The sequence below is a fragment of the Salvelinus fontinalis genome, chromosome 3, assembly GCF_029448725.1.
Source record: "Salvelinus fontinalis isolate EN_2023a chromosome 3, ASM2944872v1, whole genome shotgun sequence".
Lineage (NCBI taxonomy): Eukaryota > Metazoa > Chordata > Actinopteri > Salmoniformes > Salmonidae > Salvelinus > Salvelinus fontinalis.
In genome coordinates, this window is record NC_074667.1 from 12,426,176 (window position 1) to 12,450,433 (window position 24,258).

General features: G+C 41.6%; 1 protein-coding gene across 3 annotated transcripts in view; it reads right to left on the reverse strand.

Annotated features, from left to right (window-relative positions):
* Positions 1-24,258, reverse strand: part of LOC129839115 (signal-induced proliferation-associated 1-like protein 2) — a 99,548-nt gene that overhangs the window by 35,211 nt on the left and 40,079 nt on the right. For all 3 annotated transcript variants that reach the window (XM_055906391.1, XM_055906400.1, XM_055906385.1), the window contains exons 4-9: positions 20,869-21,057; positions 15,680-15,854; positions 12,676-12,779; positions 9,240-9,397; positions 3,339-3,918; positions 601-875 (exon numbers count right to left, since the gene is read on the reverse strand). In XM_055906391.1, coding sequence (XP_055762366.1) covers positions 601-875; positions 3,339-3,918; positions 9,240-9,397; positions 12,676-12,779; positions 15,680-15,854; positions 20,869-21,057 — 1,481 coding nt within the window. The remainder of the gene's footprint in view (positions 1-600; positions 876-3,338; positions 3,919-9,239; positions 9,398-12,675; positions 12,780-15,679; positions 15,855-20,868; positions 21,058-24,258) is intronic.

Here is a 24,258-nt window from a genome sequence, read left to right on the forward strand (position 1 = left end):
ATCAAGAAGCTGATTAAACAACATGATATTTACACTGGTACACCTTGTCCTGGGGACAATAAAAGGCCACTCAAAAAATGTGCAGTTTTGTCACACAACACAATGCCACAGATGTCTCATGTTGAGGGAGTGTGCAATTGGCATGATGACTGTAGGAATGTCCACCAGAGCTGTTGCCTCACAATCACAGACCACGTGTAACCACGTCAATCCACGACCTCCACATCCAACTTCTTTACCTGCGGGATCGTTTGAGACCAGCCACTCTGACAGCTGATGAAACAGAGGAGCATTTATGTCTGTAATAAAGCCCTTTTGTGGGGAAAAACTAATTCCGATTGGCTGGGTCAGGTTCCCAAGTCCCATGCCCACCCATAGCTGCGCCCCTGCCCAGTCATGTGAAATCCATACATTAGGGCCTAATACATTTATTTCAATTGACCGATTTCCTTATATAAAATCGTTGAAATTGTTGCATGTTGCGTTTACATTTTTGTTCAGTGAAAGAATAAATCAACGCTTGGGACAGATGTTTTTGTAAGAGCTATTAAGCTTAGTTTAAGTTAAGTACAAAGAAGGAGGAAGTGGCGTTTAACCTACCTCCTGGGTGTGCCGTCCTCATGGGGCTGGACGATGACCACACTGACTGTGTTGGATGTGCGCAGCAGGTCGATCATCTGCTCGTGGGACAGTGTGGCCACGGCCACCTTGCAGATCTCCATCAGCCGGCTGCCCGGACGGAGACCCACCTGCCAGGCGAAGCCGAAGGGCTCCACGTCTGCCACCACACCCTCGAAGTTGACGTGGAATCCCAGCTGGCCCAAACCGTTCCGCCGGAGGGTCATCTCCACTGTCTCGCAGCCCCGGGTGACAATCTAGGGCGACATGACCAAGAGAGTAAATTTCAGCCTACTTTGATCTAATGGCTTTATTAGGGTTTATCCATGTTGGTAACTGTTTTGAAAAGTTATGAGCATTACCTTATAAGGCCTAATGTAGATCAACCTTTACCCCAGTTAAAGTTGCTAATTTCTGCCTCTCCGTGAGGTTGTGGTTTGACCTAATCCACACAAATACAAAACCTTAATAGCACCGAAGCTGATGAGATCTTAAATTATTATCCCTTTCCATTGTAAAGTTGGTTGAAAAGACTAAGGCCTCCATTCAATAAAACTTGGCAACAAAAACAAAATAGTCCAAACATGGCCTGAGCTGGCCTCTTCAAGTGCAGGAAACAGTTACAGGATTTGACAACAAAAAAGTTTGCCATGAGCAGGAGAAATACCTAGATAATTTCAGAATAAACCAGCCAATCGCACAATGTCAAGCTCTGCAGAGATTAGGGTCGTCACGATGCCAAAGGTTAAAAAACACCAGCTCTGTTTGGAGTGGCAACGTGTCACTATTTTTATCCAGACTCCCCAGTTCTTCACCACTTTTTAGCATCTTAAAACTTCTTTGGGATAGGTTGGACGGTAGCGTCCCACCTGGCCAACATCCGGTGAAATGGCAGAGCGCCAAATTCAAATTAAATTACTATAATATTAAACTTTCATGAATTCACAAGTGCAATAATTCAAAATAATGCTTAACTTGTTGTTAATCCAGCCAAGGTGTCAGATTTCAAAAGGCTTTATGGCGAAAGCAAACCATGCGATTATCTGAGGACAGCGTCCAGCACACAAATGCATAACAAATCATTTTCAACCAGGGAGTTGCGACACGGAAGTCAGAAAAAGCAATATAATATATGCCTTACCTTTGAAGATCTTCTTCTGTTGGCACTCCAAAAGGTCTCATTTACATTATAAAAGGTCCTTTTGTTCGATAAATTTCTTCTTTATATCCATAAAAACTCAGTTTAGCTGGCGCGCTTCAGTCAATAATCCACTCGGTTTCCATTGGTCACAATGAATCCCAAACGTTACCAATAAACTTATCCAAACAAGTCAATTAACGTTTAGAAATCAATCCTTAGGTATCCTAATACGCAAATAAACAATACAATTTAAGACGGAGAATCGTTATTGTCTTTACCGGAGATAAACAAAAAGAACGCTCTATCTCGACCATGCGCATGGAAACACTACAGCCAAAATGGGAGCCTTCAGAAAAACTACTTCTTCTCCCTCATATTTCCAAAAATCAGCCGGAAACTTTTTCTAAAGACTGTTGACATCTAGTGGAAGCCCTAGGAAATGCAATCGGGCACGATTTTGCCCTAAAGTGCCAGCCATTGAAATCAATTTTTGGGGGGGATGGTTTGTCCTCGGGGTTTTGCCTGCCATTTCAGTTCTGTTATACTCACAGACATTATTTTAACAGTTCTGGAAATTTTAGAGTGTTTTCTATCCAAATCGACAAATTATATGCATATCCTAGCTTCTGGGCCTGAGTAGCAGGGAGTTTACTTTGGGCATGCTTTTCATCCGGACGTCAAAATACCGCCCCCTATCCCAAAGAAGTTTGAGGCGAATGGTATTGTGACAACCCTAGCAGAGGCTTTAGACACCTTTGGATAATCCCATTTAACCGAAATGAAAAGGGCTTGGGATAGAGAGCTCTGAGACACCCGACCCCATACGACCTCTCGTCTCCCCCTAAATAATACAATTATCAACCAAATGACTCAATCAATTCGTGGGAAAAAAGCAGGAGGAAAGTACAAGCCCCGGCAGGCCTTTATTACCACCAGTGATTCAAGAACAGTAACTTGTAACAACAAACATATTGTTGTGAGGCTGAGGTAAAGTGGCAGTATAATGGGGGACATCTGCTAACCTGCTGACTAAACTGCTGTGACTTGGGCTGGCTCGCAGGACTTGAGTAATCATCTCACTGCAGTGCTCACCCATAGTAAACTATTTAGCTTAACAAGATCTTTTCACATCAGATCTTTTACAGAGCTGATCTGACTGGTCAAAATACAAATTAGTTAGAAAAAAAAAATTCTTAATTGGGATGCCTGTCGAAATGCAGCCAAATACTGAGGTACAAGGTTTTATGCAAGTGTCTTATGATACTGAGGTGGCCAATCTCTCTGGGCCAGTGTGGGTACAGCCAAGCAGTAACAAAACCAAGTGATCAACTAAACCTAGTCTTCAGTAAATACGTGGACAAGTTGAATCAGATATGTTCCTTGTGGGTCCGATTGACAATCCCTGGTTTAAACATTGAGGCGTGGTTTCCCGGACACAAATTAAGCCTTGACTAAAAATCATTCTCAATGGAAAATCTTAATTGAAAATGCTTTTTAGTCCAGGATTAGGCTTAATCTGTGTACAGGATGTGTAGCACTGAATTATGTTGTCTTTAAGCCTCCCACAAAACCTTCTTACCTCCAACCTCTGCATGATCTCCCGGACGTCGTCCCAGCATCCTTCCTGCGTGGAGAACACCACACACTCGCCTCGCTCGTAGAAAAGCCGGACGCTCCCGGATGTTGAGCTCCAACCGAGGACGTCGCGGCAGTAGCAGTTGAACACCACCTCCTTGGACGCCTCTTCGATCAGCACCACAAACTCATTGGAGACGGCCAGCAAGCAGCCAATGTCTGCTGACTGGCCAAAGTCCCGGGCCACCACAGCCCAAGTGACCGCCCCGTAGCTCTGGAGGTGGGCGTTGCGCCGGGGTCGGCTGCGCTCCTTCTTCTTGACACCCAACGAGATGAAGCTGAACTTGGCCGCCGAAGAGTCCACGGGGGTGGCGCTTACAAAGTTCTCGGCCAAATCCTTCAGGTACTCTTGGCGCGTGCGCATGGCCATGGCGCGGAACTTGTCCGACTTATGCACCGCATTCTCGCCGTTCATCATCTTGGCCAGGAGGAAGTCCCGGAACATGGCCGACTTTGGGAAGAACACCCCCTGGGGGATAGGAGGACCGAAGGCGGGCACGTCTTTACATCTGGTGACCGCCACACTAAAAAAATAAAGACAAAAAGACATTTTAATCCCTCTGTCGTTTTGCTTCATAATCTTTTCTAAGTAACACAAATAGGTCATAACAATACATTTGAGAGAGATCTGTTGGGGGATTTTGAAGTACAGCCATTACTGCCACTCCCTGGAAATGGAAAGGTTTCAAACTGTTGTTCTGCTAATCCGAAAGAGCAATTACAAGAGCAGAACAAGTGGTTTCACGCCCAACTGTACGTCATATTAGATAGCTAAAGTGTTGTTCCATTGCGTGAATATAATGGACTACACTAGCATACTTTTATAATGCTCTATTATAAATAGAGGTGTGTTTTCAGTTTAAACAAATAGAGGTAATTTCAACCCTCACAGTGGTGTAGGTAGTGACAAGCAACTGGTGTTTCTGTATGATCAGAATTCTGATTTAAGACTCAGGTCCTCTAACAGTAAGGGCCGGAAATCATTGTTGTGGATTTTCAGAAGTTTCTTTGAATTGTACAGCATCATATCCAAACCCAAATAAAATTTAAACTGATTTGGAGACGTTATCACAGGTGCAGCAAAATGCTTGTGTTTCTAGCTCCAACAGTGCAGTAATAGCTAGCAATTAAAAATCATAAAATACACAATCAAGAAAAAAAACTAGCAATGTCAAGAAATATTTAATAATATATATACACATAATGATGTGTAAAGGCAGTATGGACAGTATTGTACAGCAGTAGTTATACAGGTTGAGCCATGACTAGAATTCAGTATATGAAGTGAATTTGGAAAGTATTCAGACCCCTTGACTTTTTCCACTTTGTTACATTACAGCCTTATTTTTCACTCATCAATCTACACATAATATCCCATAATGACAAAGCAAAAACAGGTTGACATTTTTATTTATTTATTAAAAGTAAAAGCTTTGCACACCTGTATTTGGGGAGTTTCTCCCATTCTTCTCTGCAAATCCTCAAGCTCGTCAGGTTGGATGGGGAGCGTCGCTGCACAGCTATTTTCAGGTCATTCAAGAGATGTTCGATCATGTTCAAGCCCGGGCTCTGGCTGGGTCACTCAAGGACATTGAGACTTGTCCGGAAGCCACTCCTGCATTTTCTTAGCTGTGTGCTTAGGGTCATTGTCCTATTGGAAGGTGAATCTTAGCACCCAGTCTGAGGTTCTGAGCACTCCGGAGCAGGTTTTCATCAAGGATCTCTCTGTACTTTGCGTCGTTCATCTTACCCTCAATCCTGACTAGTCTACCAGTCCCTGCCGCTGAAAATCTCTCCACAGCATGATGTTGCCACCACCATGCTTCACTGAAGGTATGGTGCCAGGTTTCCTCCAGACGTGACACTTGGCATTCAGGCCAAATATTTCAATCGTGGTTTCATCAGACCAGAGAATCTTGTTTCTCATGGTCTGAGTCATTTAGGTGCTTTTTGGCAAACTCCAAGTGGGCTGTCATGTGCCTTTTACTGAGGAGTGGCTTCCGTCTGGCCATTCTACCATAAAAAAGGCCTGATTGGTGGAGCGCTGCAGAGATGGTTGTACTTCTGGAAAGTTCTCCCATCCCCACAGAGGAACTCTGGAGCTCTGTCAGAGTGACCATCGGGTTCTTGGTCACCTCCCTGACCAAGGCCCTTCTCCCCCGATTGCTCAGTTTAGCCGGGCAGCCAGCTCTAGGAAGAGTCTTGGTGGTTCCAAACTTCTTCCGTTTAAGAATGATGGAAGGCATTGTTCTTGGGGACCTTCAATGCTGCATAATTGTTTTTGGTACCCTTCCCCAGATCTGTACTTCGCCACAGTCCTGTCTCTGAGCTCTACGGACAATTTCTTAGGCGTCATTGCTTGGTTTTTGCTCTGACATGCACTGTCAACTGTGGGACCTTATACGGGCAGGTGTGCACCTTTCCAAATCATGGTCAATCAATTGAATTTGCCACAGGTGGACTCCAATCAAGTTGTAGAAACATCAAGGATGATCAATAGAAACAGGGTGCACCTGAGCTCAATTTCGTATCTCATAGCAAAGAGTCTGAATACTTACATAAATAAGGCATCTGTTTATTTAATTTGCAAAGATTCCTAAAAACCTATTTTCGCTTTGTCATTATGGTTTATTGTGTGTAGATTGATGAGGAAAACAATTAATTTGATCAATTTTAGAATAAGGCTGTAACTTAACAAAATGTCTGAAAGGTCAAGGGGTCTGAATACTTTCCGAATGCGCTGTAAATATAAAGTGGTTAAACAGTATGTAAACATTATTAAAGTGACTAGTGTTCAATGACTATGTACATAGGGCAGCAGTCTAAGGCGCAGGGTAGAGTACTGCATGGTAGCCGGCTAGAGCAGTGAATAAGGTTCAGGGCAGGGAACTGAGTGGAGGCCGGCTCGTTGGGACTGTAACAGTCTGACGGCCTGGATATAGAAGCTGTTTCTTAGTTTCTCGGTCCCAGCTGCCTTCAAGATGGTAGCGGGGTGAACAGGCTGTGGCCCGGGTGGCTGAGGTCCTTGGGTTGAGCACACACTCCTGTGAAGACCCTGTGTTGAAGATTAGCGTGGCGGAGGTGTTGTTGCCTACCCTTACCACTTGGGGTCGGCCCGTCAGGAAGTCCAGGACCGAGTTGCACAGGGAAGGGTTCAGACCCTGGGCCTTTAGCTGTAATCGATGAACAGTATTCCTACATACAGTAACAGTCAAAAGTTTGGACACACCAACTCATTCAAGGGTTTCTCTTTATTTTTACTATTAGAATAATAGTGAAGACATCAAAACTATGAAATAACACATATGTAATCATGTAGTAACCAAAAAAAAGTGTTAAACAAATCAAAATATATTTCAGATTCTTCAAAAGTTGTCATTCTTGGCCCAAGCTTAAGCCCAAGCTTCTTATTGGTGTCCTTTAGTAGTGGATTCTTTGCAGCATTCCAACCATGAAGGTCTGATTCACGCAGTCTCCTCTGAACAGTTGATGTTGAGATGTGTCTGTTACTTGAACTCTGAAGCATTTCTTTGGGCTGCAATCTCTGAGGCGGGTAACTCTAATGAACTTATCCTCTGCAGCAGTGGTAACGCTGGGTCTTCCTTTCCTATGGCGGTCGTCATGAGAGCCAACTTCATCATAGCGCTTGATGGTTTTTGCGACTGCACTTGAAGAAACGGTCAAAGTTCTTAAAATTTTCTGGATTGACTGACCTCATTGTTTTAAAGTAATGATGGACTGTCTTTTCTCTTTGCTTATTTGAGCTGTTCTTGCCATAATATGGACTTGGTCTTTTATCAAATAGGGCTATCTTCTGTATACTCCTCTACCTTGTCACAACTCAACTGATTGGCTCAAACGCATTAAGAAGGAAAGAAATTCCACAAATTAACTTTTAACAAGGCACACCTGTTAATTGAAACGCATTCCAGGTGACTACCTCTGGAAGCTTGTTGAGAGAATGTCAAGAGTGTGCAAAGCTGTCATCAAGGCAAAGGATTGCTACTTTGAAGGATCTAAAATATATATTTTTTAAATAGATTTTTGAAACTTTTTTGGTTACTACATGATTCCATATGTGTTATTTCCTAGTTTCGATATCTTCACTATTATTCTACAATGTAGAAAATAGTAAAAAATAAATAAAAACCCTGGAATGAGTAGGTGTGTTCAAACTTTTGACTGGTACTGTAGGTATTTATCTTGTTCAGGTGGGATTGGGCAGGGTGCAGTGCAATGGCGATCGCCCGGGGTCTGTTGAAGCGATATGTGAATTGCAGTGGGTCTGGGTTTCAGGTAAGGTAGAGGTGATATGATCCTTAACTAGCCTCTCAAAGAACTTCATGATGACAGAAGTGAGTGCAAGGGGCGATAGTCATTTACCTTCACTTTCTTGGGTACAGTAACAATGGTGGACATCTTGATGCAAGTGGGAAGAACAGACTGGGATATATATGGAGATGAAATAAGTCAGTAAACACTTCAGCCAGCTGGTCTGCACATGCTTTGAGGACGTGGCCCTGGCAGTCTTGCAAGGGTTAACACACTTAAATTACTTACTCACGTCGGCCACAGAGAACGAAAGCACAGAGTCCTCGTGAGCGTCGGTGGCCATGTCGGGGGCTCGATGTCGTTTTCCTCGAAGCGGGTGAAGGTGTTTAGCTCGTCCAGGAGCGAGGCGTAGATGTCCGCAGCGTGGCTGGTTTTCCTTTCATAAAATTGGTGATTGTCTGGAGTCCCTGTCACATATGTATCATGTCTGAGCCGTTTAATGCTGTGTACTGTTGTTTTGCTTGTGTTACTCAGGCCGTAGCTGGTCTGCTTGTACACATCCATGTTCCCAGTCACCTTGCCATGGTTAAAATGCGAAGGTTCGCGCTTTCAGTTTTGCGCGAATGCTGCAATAAATCCACGGATTTGGGTTTGGACGAGTTCTAATCGTCACAGTGGGAACAACATACTCTATACAATTCCTTATTAACCCATTCTCCGAGTCAGTGTGTACGTAAATACTGTTCTCAGAGGCAACCCAGAATATTTCCAGTTCCGCGTGATCAAAACTATCTTGAAGCATAGATTTCAATTGGTCAGACCAACATTGAGCAATCCATACCACAGGAGCTTCCTGTTCTGCATAGCCCCAAAAGGGAGAGTAGCAATGACCCACGGTCCGTGTTGCGCATGTAGCACAGGAGATGTGTTGATAGAATTTCTGTAGTGTTATCCTCAGATTTCCTTTATTAAAGTCCCCAGCTACAATAAATGCTGCCTCAGAATAAGCGGTTTCCAGGTTGCACATAGAAAAGTGTAGTTCCCTGAGTGTCGGCTTGGGTGGGAATACACACGGCAGTGACGATGATCGAAGAAAATTATTTTGGGAGGTAATGCGGTATTCCTGATTGGGAGAACGTTACCACAATCACACAGTTGTTAATCATGAAACTTATTTTATTTTTCCTAGAGAATTTTTCTTCCTGTCTGTACGATGGACAGAGAACCCTGCTGGCTGAATGGACATGGACAATATGTCCACAGATAGCCATGATTCTGTAAAAAACCACTATGTTACAGTCCCTGATGTCTCTCTGGAAGGAGATCCTCGCCCTAAGCTTGTCTACTTTATTGTCCAGGGACTGAACGTTAGCAATGGAGGGAGTTGACACTTGATTCAACAATCATTAAGAGGTACTTCTGAATGATTGACTCTTGTAATGATTGGATTCCAGCCTTATTGAAATTGGGCACTTAGGTACATGAATGATTGAATAAATGCAAGTTAATTTAAACCAACTCTACACATCTCACACCAAGTGTTTTAGAAGTATCGGCGGTCTGCTTTGCTCACCTGTAGCAAACATTTTCTGTGCAAGGGTTGTGGACTTTGACGATGATGAACACGTGCTGGAAGTGCGAGCGAATGTTTTGGGGAGTGAAGGGAAGAGCACCAGGTTCCTGGAAGATGACGGTGACAATGTCATTTCCAATGTGTCTCTTCCTCAGTAGCTAAATGGCAAGAAAAGGAAACGGAAAAGAAAAAGCACATTAGAATTCAGAAAAGTAAATGCCCTTACAGTACATGAGAGACTATGACAGTGTCTCAATGGTCCCAAAAGGCTGATGACCTACATGGTGGAAATATATCCCATTCTTTATCACGAGTCAAGCTGTTAATTGGTCAAGGAAAGGATATGGAGGACAGTAAAACCTGTTTATTTGGAGTCTATCAGAGGGCATGCGGGAGCTACAGTACTGTCATATTGCTTACACCTTGCCAATCAACAGAAGTGCTAAAGGCAGTGGCTAGGGTCCAGAGGTTTCTAACAGGGCGATAGCCTCCTCATCAGGCCATAGTCTGTTAAGTCCCTTGGTGTAGGGTAGGTGGTAAACAAACGGGATGAGGGGTGGAATAGGCCGGATCAAGGGGCTCAAGTAGTGGCAGAGCCTTCGCAGACCGTTGGGGGGGGGGGGGGGGGGGGGGGCTTACGGCTAATCTCAGAAATCAAATGGGATCCCAGGGGAGGAATGAAACTTCAAATCCTGATAATCAAGGCCCAAGACACATGCGATGCACAAGACATTTGGCCCGTTCTAATTTCCCTAGAGCTTGGAAATGAATTTGACCCTCATTCTTGAATAGGTGGCTTTCTATGAACGCGGGGCAGTTTGTCATCCTGATTCCTGGACATACTCTGCAGAGGGCCACAGCTTTAAGATGGCCTAAAATCTTTATTGCTGTAACTGAATTTCAGACCTCCAGAATAGTTAATTAATTTTAAAAAACAGCGAATTGAATTAGAGGTCGACCGATTAATTAGGGCCGATTTCACGTTTTCATAACAATCGGTAATCTGCATTTTTGGACGCCGATTATGGCCGATTACATTGCATTCCACGAGGAAACTACGTGGCATGCTAACCACCTGTTACGCGAGTGCAGCAAGGAGCCAAGGTAAGTTGCTAGCTAGCATTAAACGTATCTTATAAAAAACAATCAATCTTCACATAATCACTAGTTAACTACACATGGTTGATGATATTACAAGGTTAACTAGCTTGTCCTGCGTAGCATATAATAAATGTGGTGCCTGTTAATTTCTCATCGAATCACAGCCTACTTTGCCAAACGGGGGATGATTTAAGCGCATTCGCGAAAAAAAGCACAAGCGTTGAACGAATGTACCTAACCATAAACATCAATGCCTTTCTTAAAATCCATACACAGAAGTATATATTTTTTTAAACATGCATATTTAGTTAAAAGAAATTCATGTTAGCAGGCAATATTAACTAGAGAAATTGTGTCCAAATTTTTTTTTTATATTAAAAAAATAAAAATTGGTCGATCTCTAATCTGAATGCTGTTCCCAAGAGCTTTACGTAAAATACTGCTTACAACTGCAAAGCAAATAGAATCAACATGGTGCACATGACAATTCATTTATAGACCATGTTGCTATGGTCTAGATAGAAAGACCCACCCAGGCATATTCAGACACCAAGCAGAGTGGGGAATTTAATTGAGTGCATGCGAAATCGTTGTCGTGGCAACATCTCCAGCAATAGCATTTCCAATTAACAAGTCACTGACTGGGGGAAATTATGCACGACTCCAAAATGATGAGTGCCAATTTCTAATATTGGAGAGCAGATTGTGACTAAAGGATCAACATGGCAAGCTACCAGTAGTAGTAAATGGGTAGAAACTAAGGAATGTTCATGATAATGATGATGATGATGATTAAAAAAAGGGTTGCAGTTAGAGTCATTGACATCAGTGAGAAAAATACTTATTTTCCACCATAATTTGCAAATAAATTCATTAAAAATCCTACAATGTGATTTTCTGGATTTCTTTTTCTCATTTTGTCTGTCATAGTTGAAGTGTACCTATGATGAAAATTACAGGCCTCTCTCATCTTTTTAAGTGGGAGAACTTGCACAATTGGTGGCTGACTAAATACTTTTTTGCCCCACTGTACATGGAAAAGCAGATAGTAAAAAAAAAAGAAAGTTGATTATTTTTGCACATTTTTAACCCAATATGTTTGGTCTGACAAACGCAGCCGTAAGCTCAGCCACCTTCCACTGCACATGTGGAAGGCCACCACTAGCGGATGCGGTGGATTGAGACGCAGCCCATGCAATAAAATAGATACAACTATCTTTACAACTATCTTATCTTTTTTGGGGATGTTTTTATTATGGTAATTACATTTCCGCGGGGCAGCGGAAATTGACTCAAGAGGGTTATGTGCAGTGGTGTAAAGTACTTAAGGAAAAATACTTTAAAGTAAGTTTAAGTAGTTTTGTGGGGTATCTGTACTGTACCATTTAGTTATAAGTTTTACTTCACTACATTCCGAAAGTAAATAATGTACTTTTTACTCTGCACATTTTCCCTGACACCCAAAAGTACTCTTACATTTTGAATCCTTAGCAGGACAGGAACATGGACCAATTCAGGCGCTTATCAAGAACATCAATGGTCATCGCTACTGCCTCTGATCTGGCAGACTCACTTAACACACATGCTTAATTTGTAAATGAGTGTGCCCCTGGCTTTCTGTAAACAAAAAAAGAACAAGAAAATGTCACCATCTGGTTTGCTTAATATAAGGAATTTGAAATTATTTGTTCTTTTACATTTGATATTTAGGTATATTTTAGCAATTACATTTACTTTGATACTTTAGTATATTTAATACCAAATCCTTTTAGACCTTTACTCAAGTAGTATTTTACTGGGTGACTTCCACTTTTACTTGAGTAGTTTTCTATTAAGGCATCTTTACTTTTTCCTCAAGTACGAAAATGGAGTACTTTTTCCAGCACTGTTTATGTGCACATCTCAAGTCAGGATTCAGCCCTTAATGTTTTGAAAAATCTGACCTACTAGATCTTTGTGTTAATTATCAAAGTGTTCAATAGCTCTTCTGAAGTGGCACTCGTAAATCTGGCTTTAAGGGCAGCTATAACAATATTCAAATACCTGTGGCAGTGACGTTTGCCAAGACCAATCTCTCAGTTTACTTACACAAATGTTGGGGGCCCACTGCGGGTGGACACAGATTGACTAGTGCTGCTTTAAAGGGATACTTTCGGATGCTGGCAATGAGGCCCTGTATCTACTTCCCCAGAGTCAGATGTACTCGTGCATATACATTTTACGCATCTGTGTCCAGTATGAAGGAAGTTAGAGGTAGCGTTAGCCCAATGACTGGAAGTCTACGATATCTACTAGCATGCTAGCAGGTACCCAAAGACTTCCAGTGTCCACTCACCTGTTGTCGGTTGTTGGGGGTGTAGGGGAGCAGTGTGGACACGTGGAACATCAGCTCATAGTCTTTGTAAGTAGTGTAGAGAGAATGTGTTCCAGTGGAATCCGCTGTAACACCCAAACAAAGAATTTAGGTCAGAGCAGCTCAGACAGAGACATTCTAAACAACAGAATTTAAAATAATGTAATACTGTAGTCTCTGGAGAAAAAAGAAAAAAATCTAATTACATGATCTGCAATAAGATCATTGTATACAGCAGTAATAATCCTGTGGTATTGCCAGGGACAGACTGGGACCAGAAATGGGCATTTCCAACACTCCGGACCATTCATTTCCTTGAGGCCCTCCCATTATTAGTCAAATAACAATAATACTGCACAAATTATTTTTTAAAAGACAGATCAGCCAATCTTGCATTTGCCTGAAATGCCCAGTCTGTTTGGCCAGTCTGTTTCTGGGTTTCTGTTTCTGGGTATTTCTAAATGGCCCGTTCTCTTTCCCCAGAGCTCGGAAACGACACTGGCCATTGTTCCTGTTTAGGGTGCTTTACATGAACGCTGGGCAGATTGCGTGTCATTTCCAGGAATCAGGATGGACACAGCTTTAAGATGGCTTAAAATCTTGACTGCTGTAACAATTTCAGACCTCCAGAATAGCCCATTAATCAAACGACTGTTATCTGAATGCTTTTCCCAAGAGCCTTACGTAAGATGTTGCTTACAACTACGAAACAAATAGAACCAACAGGGTACACATGACAATTCATTTATAGAGAGTGTTGCTATGGTCTATATAGAAAGACCCACCCGGGTTTATTCACAAACAACAAGTCGAATCAAGCTTTTTTTTTATATAGCTCATTTCAGACATGGAATGCCTCACAATGTGCTTCACAGGAAAAAAGACGAATACAAAAAAACAAGGAGAAGAAAAGCTGAAATATTTACTACTACACAACAAACAAGAATAAAAACTAAAGTGTGACAAAAACTGAATAACTAAAAAGCACCCTAAGGAAAAGCAAAGCAAAAAGAAATTAGTTTTAAGATCTCTTAAATATATGTCCACAGTTTCAGCCCCCCTCAGGTTCTCTGGCAGGCTATTCCAGAGGCTGGGGGGGCATAATAAATATAGACTGCCTCTCCACCAAGCAGAGTGGGGAACTTAACATGGAGTGCATGCGACCAGCCCATCTTAAAATTTGACTGAACTGCCCAATGGTTGGTCTTTTTCTAAATTCCTGTATTTCAGCAGAGAGTTATACATAAATCTCTATATCTATATTAATTTACACTGAGCAAACATGTAAATGCAACATGTAAAGCGTCGGTCCCATGTTTCATGAGCTGAAATAAAAGAATCCCTGCAATTTTCCATATGCACAGAAACCGTATTTATCTAAAACTTGGCACTCAAATGGATTTACATCCCTGTTAGTGAGCATTTCTCCTGTGACAAAATAATCCATCCATCTGACAGGTGTGGCATATCAAGAAGCTGATTAAACAGCATGATCATTACACAGGTGAAGCTTATGTATTAAAGCCCTTTTGTGGGGTAAAACTATTCTTATTGGCTGGGCCTCCAAGGCCCGCCCATGGTTGCACCCCTTCCCAGTCATGTGAAATCCATAGATTAGGGCCTAATGAATTTATTTCAATTGACTGATTGCTTTAGATGAAATGTAACTCAGTTATATCTTTGAAATTGTTGCATCTGTCTGTCTGTCTGTACAGTATATACACTACCGTTCAAAGGTTTGAGGTCACTTAGAAATGTCCTTGTTTTTGAAAGAAAAGCACATTTTTTGTCCATTAAAATAACATCAAATTGATCAGAAATACAGTGTAGCCATTGTTAATGTTGTAAATGACTATTGTAGCTGGAAACGGCAGATTTTTTATGGAATATCTACATAGGCGTACAGAGGCCCATTATCAGCAACCATCACTCCTGTGTTCCCATTGCACATTGTGTTAGCTAATCCAAGTTTATCATTTTAAAAGGCTAATTGATCATTAGAAAACCCTTTTGCAATTATGTTAGCACAGCTGAAAACTGGCCTTCTTTAGACTAGTTGAGTATCTGGAGCATCAGCATTTGTGGGTTTGATTACTGGCTGAAAATGGCCAGAAACAAAGAACTTTCTTCTGAAACTTGTCAGTCTATTCTTGTTCTGAGAAATGAAGGCTATTCCATGCAAGAAATTGCCAAGAAATGGACGATCTTATACAACGCTGTATACTACTCCCTTCACAGAACAGCGCAAACTGGCTCTAACCAGAATATAAAGAGGAGTGGGAGGCCAAGGTGCACAACTGAGAAAGAGGACAAGTACATTAGTGTATCTAGTTTGAGAAACAGACGCCTCACAAGTCCTCAACTGGCAGCTTCAATAAATAGTACCCGCAAAACACCAGTCTCAACGTCAACCGTGAAGAGGCGACTCTGGGATGCTGACATTTAACACCCCTACTCTTACGATAAGTGCCATGGGAACTTTAGTGACCACAGAGAGTCAGGACACCCGTTTAACGTCCCACCCGAAACACGGCACCCTACACAGAGCAATGTCCCCAGTCACTGCCCTGTGGCATTGGGATATTTTTTTTAGACCAGAGGACAGGGTGCCTCCTACTGGCCCCCAACACCATTTTAGCGTATAATAAAAAATCGTATTAAGTATGTAGAGTTTAAAAAAAATCCTGCCCATCTAACGCCTCGAGCATTTGTCAGTGTACAGAGACATGGACTTTAAAAAAAAAAAAAAATGTTTTTGCAATCTACCACATTTTTTCAAACTTCCAAGTTTGCTCCTATCAAAAGATAAATCATTCAAAACGGAATCCCTCTTCTTTTCAGTTGGTCTGTACAAGAGGGTGTACAGTACGTGTCCAGCAAGGGCCCTCATCCTCTAATTTATTGAACATTTATCAAGCATACGATAAATCAAATGATAATAACATACATAAAAAACAAATGTGTGTGTCGAGTCATGAACTCTTACTTTTGTTGTCCAGCTGGGCCCGGTACTTGGTGAAGCCCTTCAGCCTGACCCTCTGGCCCAGCAGCTCCATGAACTCCTCCAGGGCGGGGCTGGCGCTCTCATTGTTGTACATCTCCTCTTCGGTGCTCTGGCCCGCCTGGCAGTACATGATGCCAACCTTGTGCTGGAAGCTCAACTGGAATGACAAAGAACAATAAGGGTGGGGTTATAACCTGGGGTTATGACATGCCAATGTCTGCCCAATATCTGTTTATGCTATGCTAATGTGTGGAAGAACCTTGTAATTTAGGGGTGGGTTAGAACCTGGGGTTATGACCTGCCTAGGTCTTCCTAATGTCTGTTTATTATACGATAATAAATATATATATTTTTTTAAATCTCAATTCAAATCTTATAAAAAAGGTAACTGGCGTAACGCTTATGAAACATTTCTCCAAATACTTGGGCGCATGACCAAATTATAGCAGGTGTTATTTTTCATAAGACACTGAGCAACACTAAGATGGGACATTCAGTATTCAACGATGCATTCCTCCTTATCTACACTCTTGATTGAAATGCTCTGTAGCGTCAGAGACGGTTGCCGGCGCCGGTGTATGGTGTCAAATTAGACTGAAACGCTCCTGTAAGCACTCAGGGAGGGAAGGATATATCAAGCGTTGTACCAGCCCAGTGCATTTTATCTCCTGCTATCAATACCTATTACCTGACACCAGGTGCTGAGATTGTTCAGATGGCTAGCGCCAAGTGTGCTATCAGAGGAGTTGACACACACAAAAGAGGAAATAATTACAGTGTGAGTGGCCCTAAGACCACATCTAACAGTTGGTCCTGAATAATTTATTAATCTTAGAAATGCTGTAAACCCTTTTTTTTGTGTGTGTGGGGGAGGCTTCTGGGGGGGGGGGGCACGAGACCAGGATCAGCAGAACCTTTACGAAACTCAAAGAAGGTCCTCATACGACAGTGGAGGTGCTCACTGCTCACAGCTAAGCAACATGACAAGACGAGCGGTCAAAAGAAAAATGCATTAAATCGAGAAGTCTCAATTTGCGTGGCTGGTCTCTTCCCAGCTATCACATTGTCGTGGCAACACTGCAAAGATTCAGTGGGAGGTGGGTGAGGCCATATTGTTTTGGATAAGGGGAACGGAAGCTGTGCCGCCTTAGTAAATGATTCAAACTTGAGGGGGATAGGGGAAGTACTGCTGGTAAAGCGAAGTTAGATTGCCATTGATGGTTGTCTTTACTACGTATCTCCATGGTTGCTTAACGAGTAGCTAACAATAATAGCATTCCAGTCCTACTTACAGTAGATATAACCGGTGAAAGATCATTATGATATTATCACATCAATGAAATGTAACATAATTAAACTTAGTTGAATTAAAGCACATGGAATTAAACGTAATCAAATTGAGGAATAAGAGAGTTGACCCCTAGACATTCCTTGAGGTCAAGATTCCCCCTCCTCACCTCTCGCCAGCTTTGCTCCAATAGATTTACAAACCTGCCACGCTCCCCAAATGAAAGAAGCTTGTATGAAACTTGATCTCATCAATACTCTGATATTGCACCCTGGTGCCATTTCTCCCCCTGCTGTTACATGCTTTAGGGATTGATCTGTCTTGATGCACGTCTCTGGTTACCCAGAAATCCAGTTACATGGCAATACCGCTTATTGTTTTTCCCCTGTCCAGAGATGAGTGAATATTCCACCATATTGATACTAGATACTGGAGCCATGGTAGCATAGAAATATAATTACTAGAATGGGAGAAAACCCCTCAGACGGTGGCAATTGGATTTCTATGCATGGTAGTCATAATTGGGAAAATAAATGTCATTAAAGTCTAGCCTCTGACAGTGGTGAGTTGCGTATTTGTACAATTTCCTGGTTTCCCGCTGTGCCAGACATAGCCCGAAAGGCAGGATGCTGAATCCGTAAGTGTTTGATTGATGATAAGGGCTCAAAAACAGGCAAACTACATATCTGGGTTTTTGCTTAACACAGTAAAGCAATCAAAATCTGCAGTGTAATCCCTTGTTGTAAGCGGAAATACCTACTTGTGACAACAGTGATGTATAAGATATGTGATTGTATTAGGATCATATTGTGCACTCAATTGTAATACAAATACCCTAGTCATTTACGGGGCACATTAAAAGCCCCAATGCAGTCAAAATCCTGTGTTTTATATATGTTTCCACACTATGGAGGCTGGAATAACACTGTGAAAATGATAATGCCCTTTTAGTGTAAGAGCTATGTGAAAAGACTGCCAGAAATGTCTGAAGGTTTTGGTGGGATGGAGATTTGGCCTTCCTGGTTATATAACCAGGCGGTAAATTAGTTAATAGACCAACAAGAAAGAGAATCCCAAACCTCTGTGACAATAACATCTAGTTTTTAGTTTACCCCTCCCCACTCAGACAGTTCAAGCAAAATTATTGTATGAAAAATTGCTCTTTGCTAAGAAACAATTCTTTCTTTTAGACTTGTGGTCACCAACCGATCCGTCAATCTCCAAGGCATTCCTAGTGAACCACCAAACATTTCTGTAATATTTTTTATTTTATTTGTTTGGTGTTGTTGGCGGTGTGCACTTGATTCAGCAGTCCTAGCACCGGAAAGGCAAACAGTGACTATTTTGAATCATTTCATGTGTCTGAATGTAGAACTCCGCCCAACCGGTTGGCCCAGAGAACAAATTAAGCGCACCTATAGGCTTACCACTGGCCAATCAGATAGCTCAGATCACTGTGTCAAGAACTGCAACTCTGCAAACTCCTGGATTTTTCACGCTCAATAGTTTCCCGGGGGTGTATAATAATAAAAAAATATATAACATTTAGATGATTCTTTTATTCAAAGCAAATTAGAGTCACGCACGCCTCGTTTTCTGGGGGGTATTGTTGGTCGGGTGAATTGAACCCATTATCCTGTCATTGCAAGCGCCATGCTCTACCATAAGCAATGTTACGATGCAGAGCAGGTTAGAACCTTTTGTATTGACCTGTGGCTTTATTATGAAACTCCATCAGTAGTTCCATCAACTTCAGCGAGCTTAACTGCAACCATTAAGTCAATTGAACTGCCCTGAGATCAGCAGAAAGGTGACTCCAAGAAGAGAGAGTTTGTTAGGATCAAAAGAAATGTAGAATTAGCAAAGCCCAGGTAAAAAGTTAGATGAAAACCCACCTCAGTCTTCTGCAAACCTAACCCTGGGGTAGAAATGTTAATTTTTCAGCAGGTTAATTACACTATTTTCAATGCCAAAAAACACACCAGAATTACACCAGAAAGGTTTGAATATTGCTGCCCGCCAACCATTCCCAACCAAATTGACTCTTTTGACAGAAACAATGGATAAATGTTGCCCTAAGAGTTGTGCAAAGGTGGAAGAACATTTTTCAAAATGATTCACAGCTGGAATGGCTGCCAAAGGTGCTTTCATCAAGTATATATACAGTTGAAGTTGGAAGTTTACATACACCTTAGCCAAATACATTTCATCTCAGTTTCACATTTCCTGACATTTAATCCTAATACAAATTCCCTGTCTTAGGTCATATAGGATCACCAATTTATTTGAAGAATGTGAAATGTCAGAATTATAGTAGACAGAATGATTTCAGCTTTTATTTCTTTCATCACATTCCCATTGGGTCAGAAGTTTACATACAGTTAATTAGTATTTGGTAGCATTGCCTTGAAATTGTTTAACTTGGGTCAAATGTTTCGGGTAGCCTTCCACAAGCTTCCCACAATAAGTTGGGGGAATTTTGGCCCATTTCTCCTGACAGCTGGTGTAACTGCGTCAGGTTTGTAGGCCTTCTTGCTAGCACACGCTTTTTCAGTTCTGCCCACAAATCTTTAGGATTGAGGTCAGGGCTTTGTGATGTCCACTCCAATACCTTGACTTTGTTGTCCTTAAGCCATTTTGCCACAACTTTGGAAGTATGCATGTGGTCATTGTTCATTTGGAAGACCCATTTGTGACCAAGCTTTAACTTCCTGACTGATGTCTTGAGATGTTGCTTCAATATATCCACATAATTTTCCTTCGTGATGATGCCATCTACTTTGGGAAGTGCACCAGTCCCTCCTGCAGCAAAGCACCCCCACAACATGATGCTGCCACCCCCGTGCTTCATGGTTGGGATAGTGTTCTTCGGCTTGCAAGCCTCCCCTTTTCCTCCAAACATAACGATGGTCATTATGGCCAAACAGTTCTATTTTTGTTTCATCAGAGGACATTTCTCCAAAAAGTACAATCTTTGTCCCCATGTGCAGTATCAAACCGTAGTCTGGCTTTTTTTATGGCGGTTTCGGAGCAGTGGCTTCTTCCTTGCTGAGCGGCCTTTCAGGTTAAGTCGATATTGGACTCGATTTACTGTGGAAATAGATACTTTTGTACCGGTTTCCTCCAGCATCTTCACAAGGTCATTTGCTGTTGTTCTTGGATTGATTTGCACTTTTTGCACCAAAGTACGTTCATCCCTAGGAGACAGAACGCGTCTCCTTCCTGAGCGGTATGATGGATGTGTGGTCCCATGGTGTTTATACTTACGTACTATTGTTTGTACAGATGAACGTGGTACCTTCAGGCATTTGGAAATTACCAAGGATAAACCAGACTTTTGGAGATCTACAATTTTTGAGTTTGAAGGTAGGCCTTGAAAAACATCCACAGCTACACCTCCAATTGACTCAAATTATGTCAATTAGCCGATCAGAAGCTTCTAAAGCCATGACATCATTTTCTGGAATTTTCCAAGCTGTTTAAAGGCACAGTCAACTTAGTGTATGTAAACTTCTGACCCACTGGAATTGTGATACAGTCAATTATAAGTGAAATAATCTGTCTGTAAACAATTGTTAGAAAAATGACTTGTGTCATGCACAAAGTAGATGTCCTAACCAACTTGCCAAAACTATAGTTTGTTAACAAGACATGTGTGGAGTGGTTGAAAAATGAGTTAATGATTCCAACCTAAGTGTATGTAAACTTCCGACTTCAACTGTACACACACACACCCACACACACACACACACACACACACACGCAGAGAAAATGTGGAGTAGGTTTATACATTTTTTAGAAAAACATTTAAAATAAAATATATGTTAAGACTGTGCAAGGGGTGTGGAAACTTTTACTAGCGATTGTCTCTATGATCACTCACCCCCTGTTGGTCCAGCTTGAGGAGCTGCTCAGGGACCTTGGGTGAGCTGGTGGCCAGCCTGAGACACTGGATGTTCAGCTCTGGGACCACATACTCCAGCACCTCCTTCAGCGGTAGGCCCCTGGCCATGCCATGCTTGGCGGTGGAGGGCACGGCGTCTTCCAGGATTGCCCCTCGGAGAGTGGTGAGCTGGGGAGAACAGAGAGAGAGGCTGGAGGTTAGCTGGGGGTCTAGCCCTGACGGTTGAGTTGGATTTTGAGTAACAATTTACAAACAACTTTCATGAATAAAGTTGCAAATTATAAATACGTTAGAAATAACTGGTTCATTATTTGCAAAAGTTTAACCCCCTAGAGTGTCCATCAACATCCATCAGTTTAAGCTGTGTTTTTTTGGTTGCATAGGCTGCATCTCAATCCACCACATCGCCTATGTCACCCTTCCACATCTGTGGTGAATAGTGGCAGAGCTAAAGCACTGTTTGTCAGACCAGGAGACTAGAGGTCGACCGATTAATCGGAATGGCCAATTAATTAGGTCCGATTTCAAGTTTTCATAACAATCGGTATTTTTGGACACCGATTGGCCGATTTTTTTCTCTCATCTTTATTTAACTAGGAAAGTCAGTTAAGAACACATTCTTATTTTCAATGACGGCCTAGGAACGGTGGGTTAACTGCCTTGTTCAGGGGCAGAACGACAGATTTTTGACCTTGTCAGCTCGGGGATTAATTTTTGCAACCTTCTGGTTACTAGTCCAACGCTCTAACCACCTGCCTTACATTGCACTCCACGAGGAGCCTGCGTGGCAGACTGACTACCTGTTATGCGAGGGCAGCAAGAAGCCAAGGTAAGTTGCTGGCTAGTATTAAACGTATCTTATAAAAAACAATCAATCTTAACATAATCACTAGTTAACTACACATGGTTGATGATGTTACTAGTTTATCTAGCGTGTCCTGCATTGCATATAATCGATGCGGTGCCTGTTAATTTATCATCGAATCACAGCCTACTTCGCCAAACGGGTGATGATTTAACAAGCGCATTTGCGAAAAAGCACTGTCGTTACACAAGTATATATTTTTAAACCTGCATATTTAGTTAATTTCGCCTGCTAACATGAATTTCTTATAACTAGGGAAATTGTGTCACTTCTCTTGCGTTCCGTGCAAGCAGTCAGTGTATATACAGCAGTTTGGGCTGCCTGGCTCATTGCGAACTGTGTGAAGTCCATTTATTCCTAACAAAGAAGGTCATTAATTTGCCAGAATTGTACATAATTATGACATAACATTGAAGGTCATAACATTGAAGGTTGTACAATGTAACAGCAATATTTAGACTTAGGGATGCCATCCGTTAGATAAAATACGGAACGGTTCACTGAAAGAATAAACATTTTGTTTTCGAAATGATAGTTTCCGGATTCGACCATATTAATGACCAAAGGCTCGTATTTCTGTGTGTTATTATGTTATAATTAAGTCTATGATTTGATAGAGCAGTCTGACTGAGCGATGGTAGGCAGCAGCAGGCTCGTAAGCATTCATTCAAACAGCACTTTCGTGCGTTTGCCAGCAGCTCTTCGCAATGCTTCAAGCATTGCACTGTTTATGACTATAAGCCCATCAACTCCCGAGATTAGACTGGTGTAACCGATGTGAAATGGCTAGCTAGTTAGCGGGGTGCGTGCTAATAGTGTTTCAAAAGTCACTCGCTCTGAGACTTGGAGTAGTTGTTCCCCGGCTTTTGTGGAGCGATGGGTAACAATGCTTCGAGGGTGGCTGTTGTCGATGTGTTCCTGGTTCGAGCTCAGGTAGGGGCGAGGAGAGGGACGGAAGCTATACTGTTACACTAAAGTGCCTATAAGAACATCCAATAGTCAAAGGTATATGAAATACAAATGATAAAGAGAGAAATAGTCCTATAATTCCTATAATAACTACAACCTAAAACTTCTTACCTGGGAATATTGAAGACTCATGTTAAAATGAACCACCAGCTTTCATATGTTCTCATGTTCTGAGCAAGGAACTTAAACGTTAGCTTTTTTACATGGCACATATTGCACTTTTACTTTCTTCTCCAACACTTTGTTTTTGCATTATTTAAACCAAATTGAACATGTTTCATTATTTATTTGAGGCTAAATTGATTTTATTGCTGTATTATATTAAGTTAAAATAAGTGTTCATTCAGTATTGTTGTAATTGTCATTATTACAAATACATTTTAAAAATTGTCCGGTTAATTGGTATCAGCTTTTTTTGGTCCTCCAATAATCGGTATAGCCGTTGAAAAATCATAAAATCGGTCGACCTCTACAGGGGACATCCCGAAAATCGGTCTTCTCCGTCTGTAGCATCCCAACAGTTTGTCACGGGATTCGTCTAAAGTCGGTAACGCTGATGTACCAACGTTTGTCTGTAGTGTCCAAACCATTTGGGCTACAAACTAATATGACCCCACTGTAGAAAGGGGACTATCACAAACAGGATGGTGTTCTCCATTTTGCTCTACACTATTCACAAGTGTCACGGGACTCGTCTAACGGTAACCCAAACAAATTAATGAATGTAAGTATGGAGGTAGTTGTGCCAAATTAGTAAAAAAACGACAATATTTCCTGAGTTTTCTTATATCTCCTAGATAAAGGACATACACTCAAAACCTTATTCCTTGTGATACATTTTTGTGTATTTTTTGATATTTCTGAATGTGTAATTCAATGCATTTCTATGGGCTACAGTAGTAAAAGGATGATCCATGGTATGACATTCTTAAAACAATTCCATATGTCAGGGTTAGGGTAGGGTTAGAGTACCTCCCCAAAGAGCTTCAATTTCCCGCTGCACGCAGTTAAACGTCTCTCTCCCAGTTCTCTAGGTTAAGTTGCATCGGGAATTAGATTTTAGTAAAACTAAATAGATTAGCTTTTAGCATTAGCGTGTCATAAGAAGTGCAACCACAAACTCCCCACTTACAATATCTCATAGGAGAACTAACATATCGTGGGATCAAACTTTCCCCATTAACTTGCCAGATTAAAAGTTGTTTAAATGTCCCATTGGTATGATAATACAAAATGTCTGCTTATCTAATCCACTGTGCATCATCTCAGAAAAGTTGTACCTTTCGGTTAAGTTACGATTATCTACAGAGTTGAATTAAAAAAATAATAATAATAATTGGGGGGAGGGGGGTTCTATGGAAGTACTTGGTTTAGTTTGAATTCAATCTTGAGGTATTTTCTGTTTCACACCATTTGTGATCTTATAACTAATTGATTATTCATTATGTATGAAGGTATGACAACATTCTACCACTTCAGAATTAATTTTGCCTGCTGGTTAGCAATGTGAGAGTCCACAGTAAGAACCTGTGTAC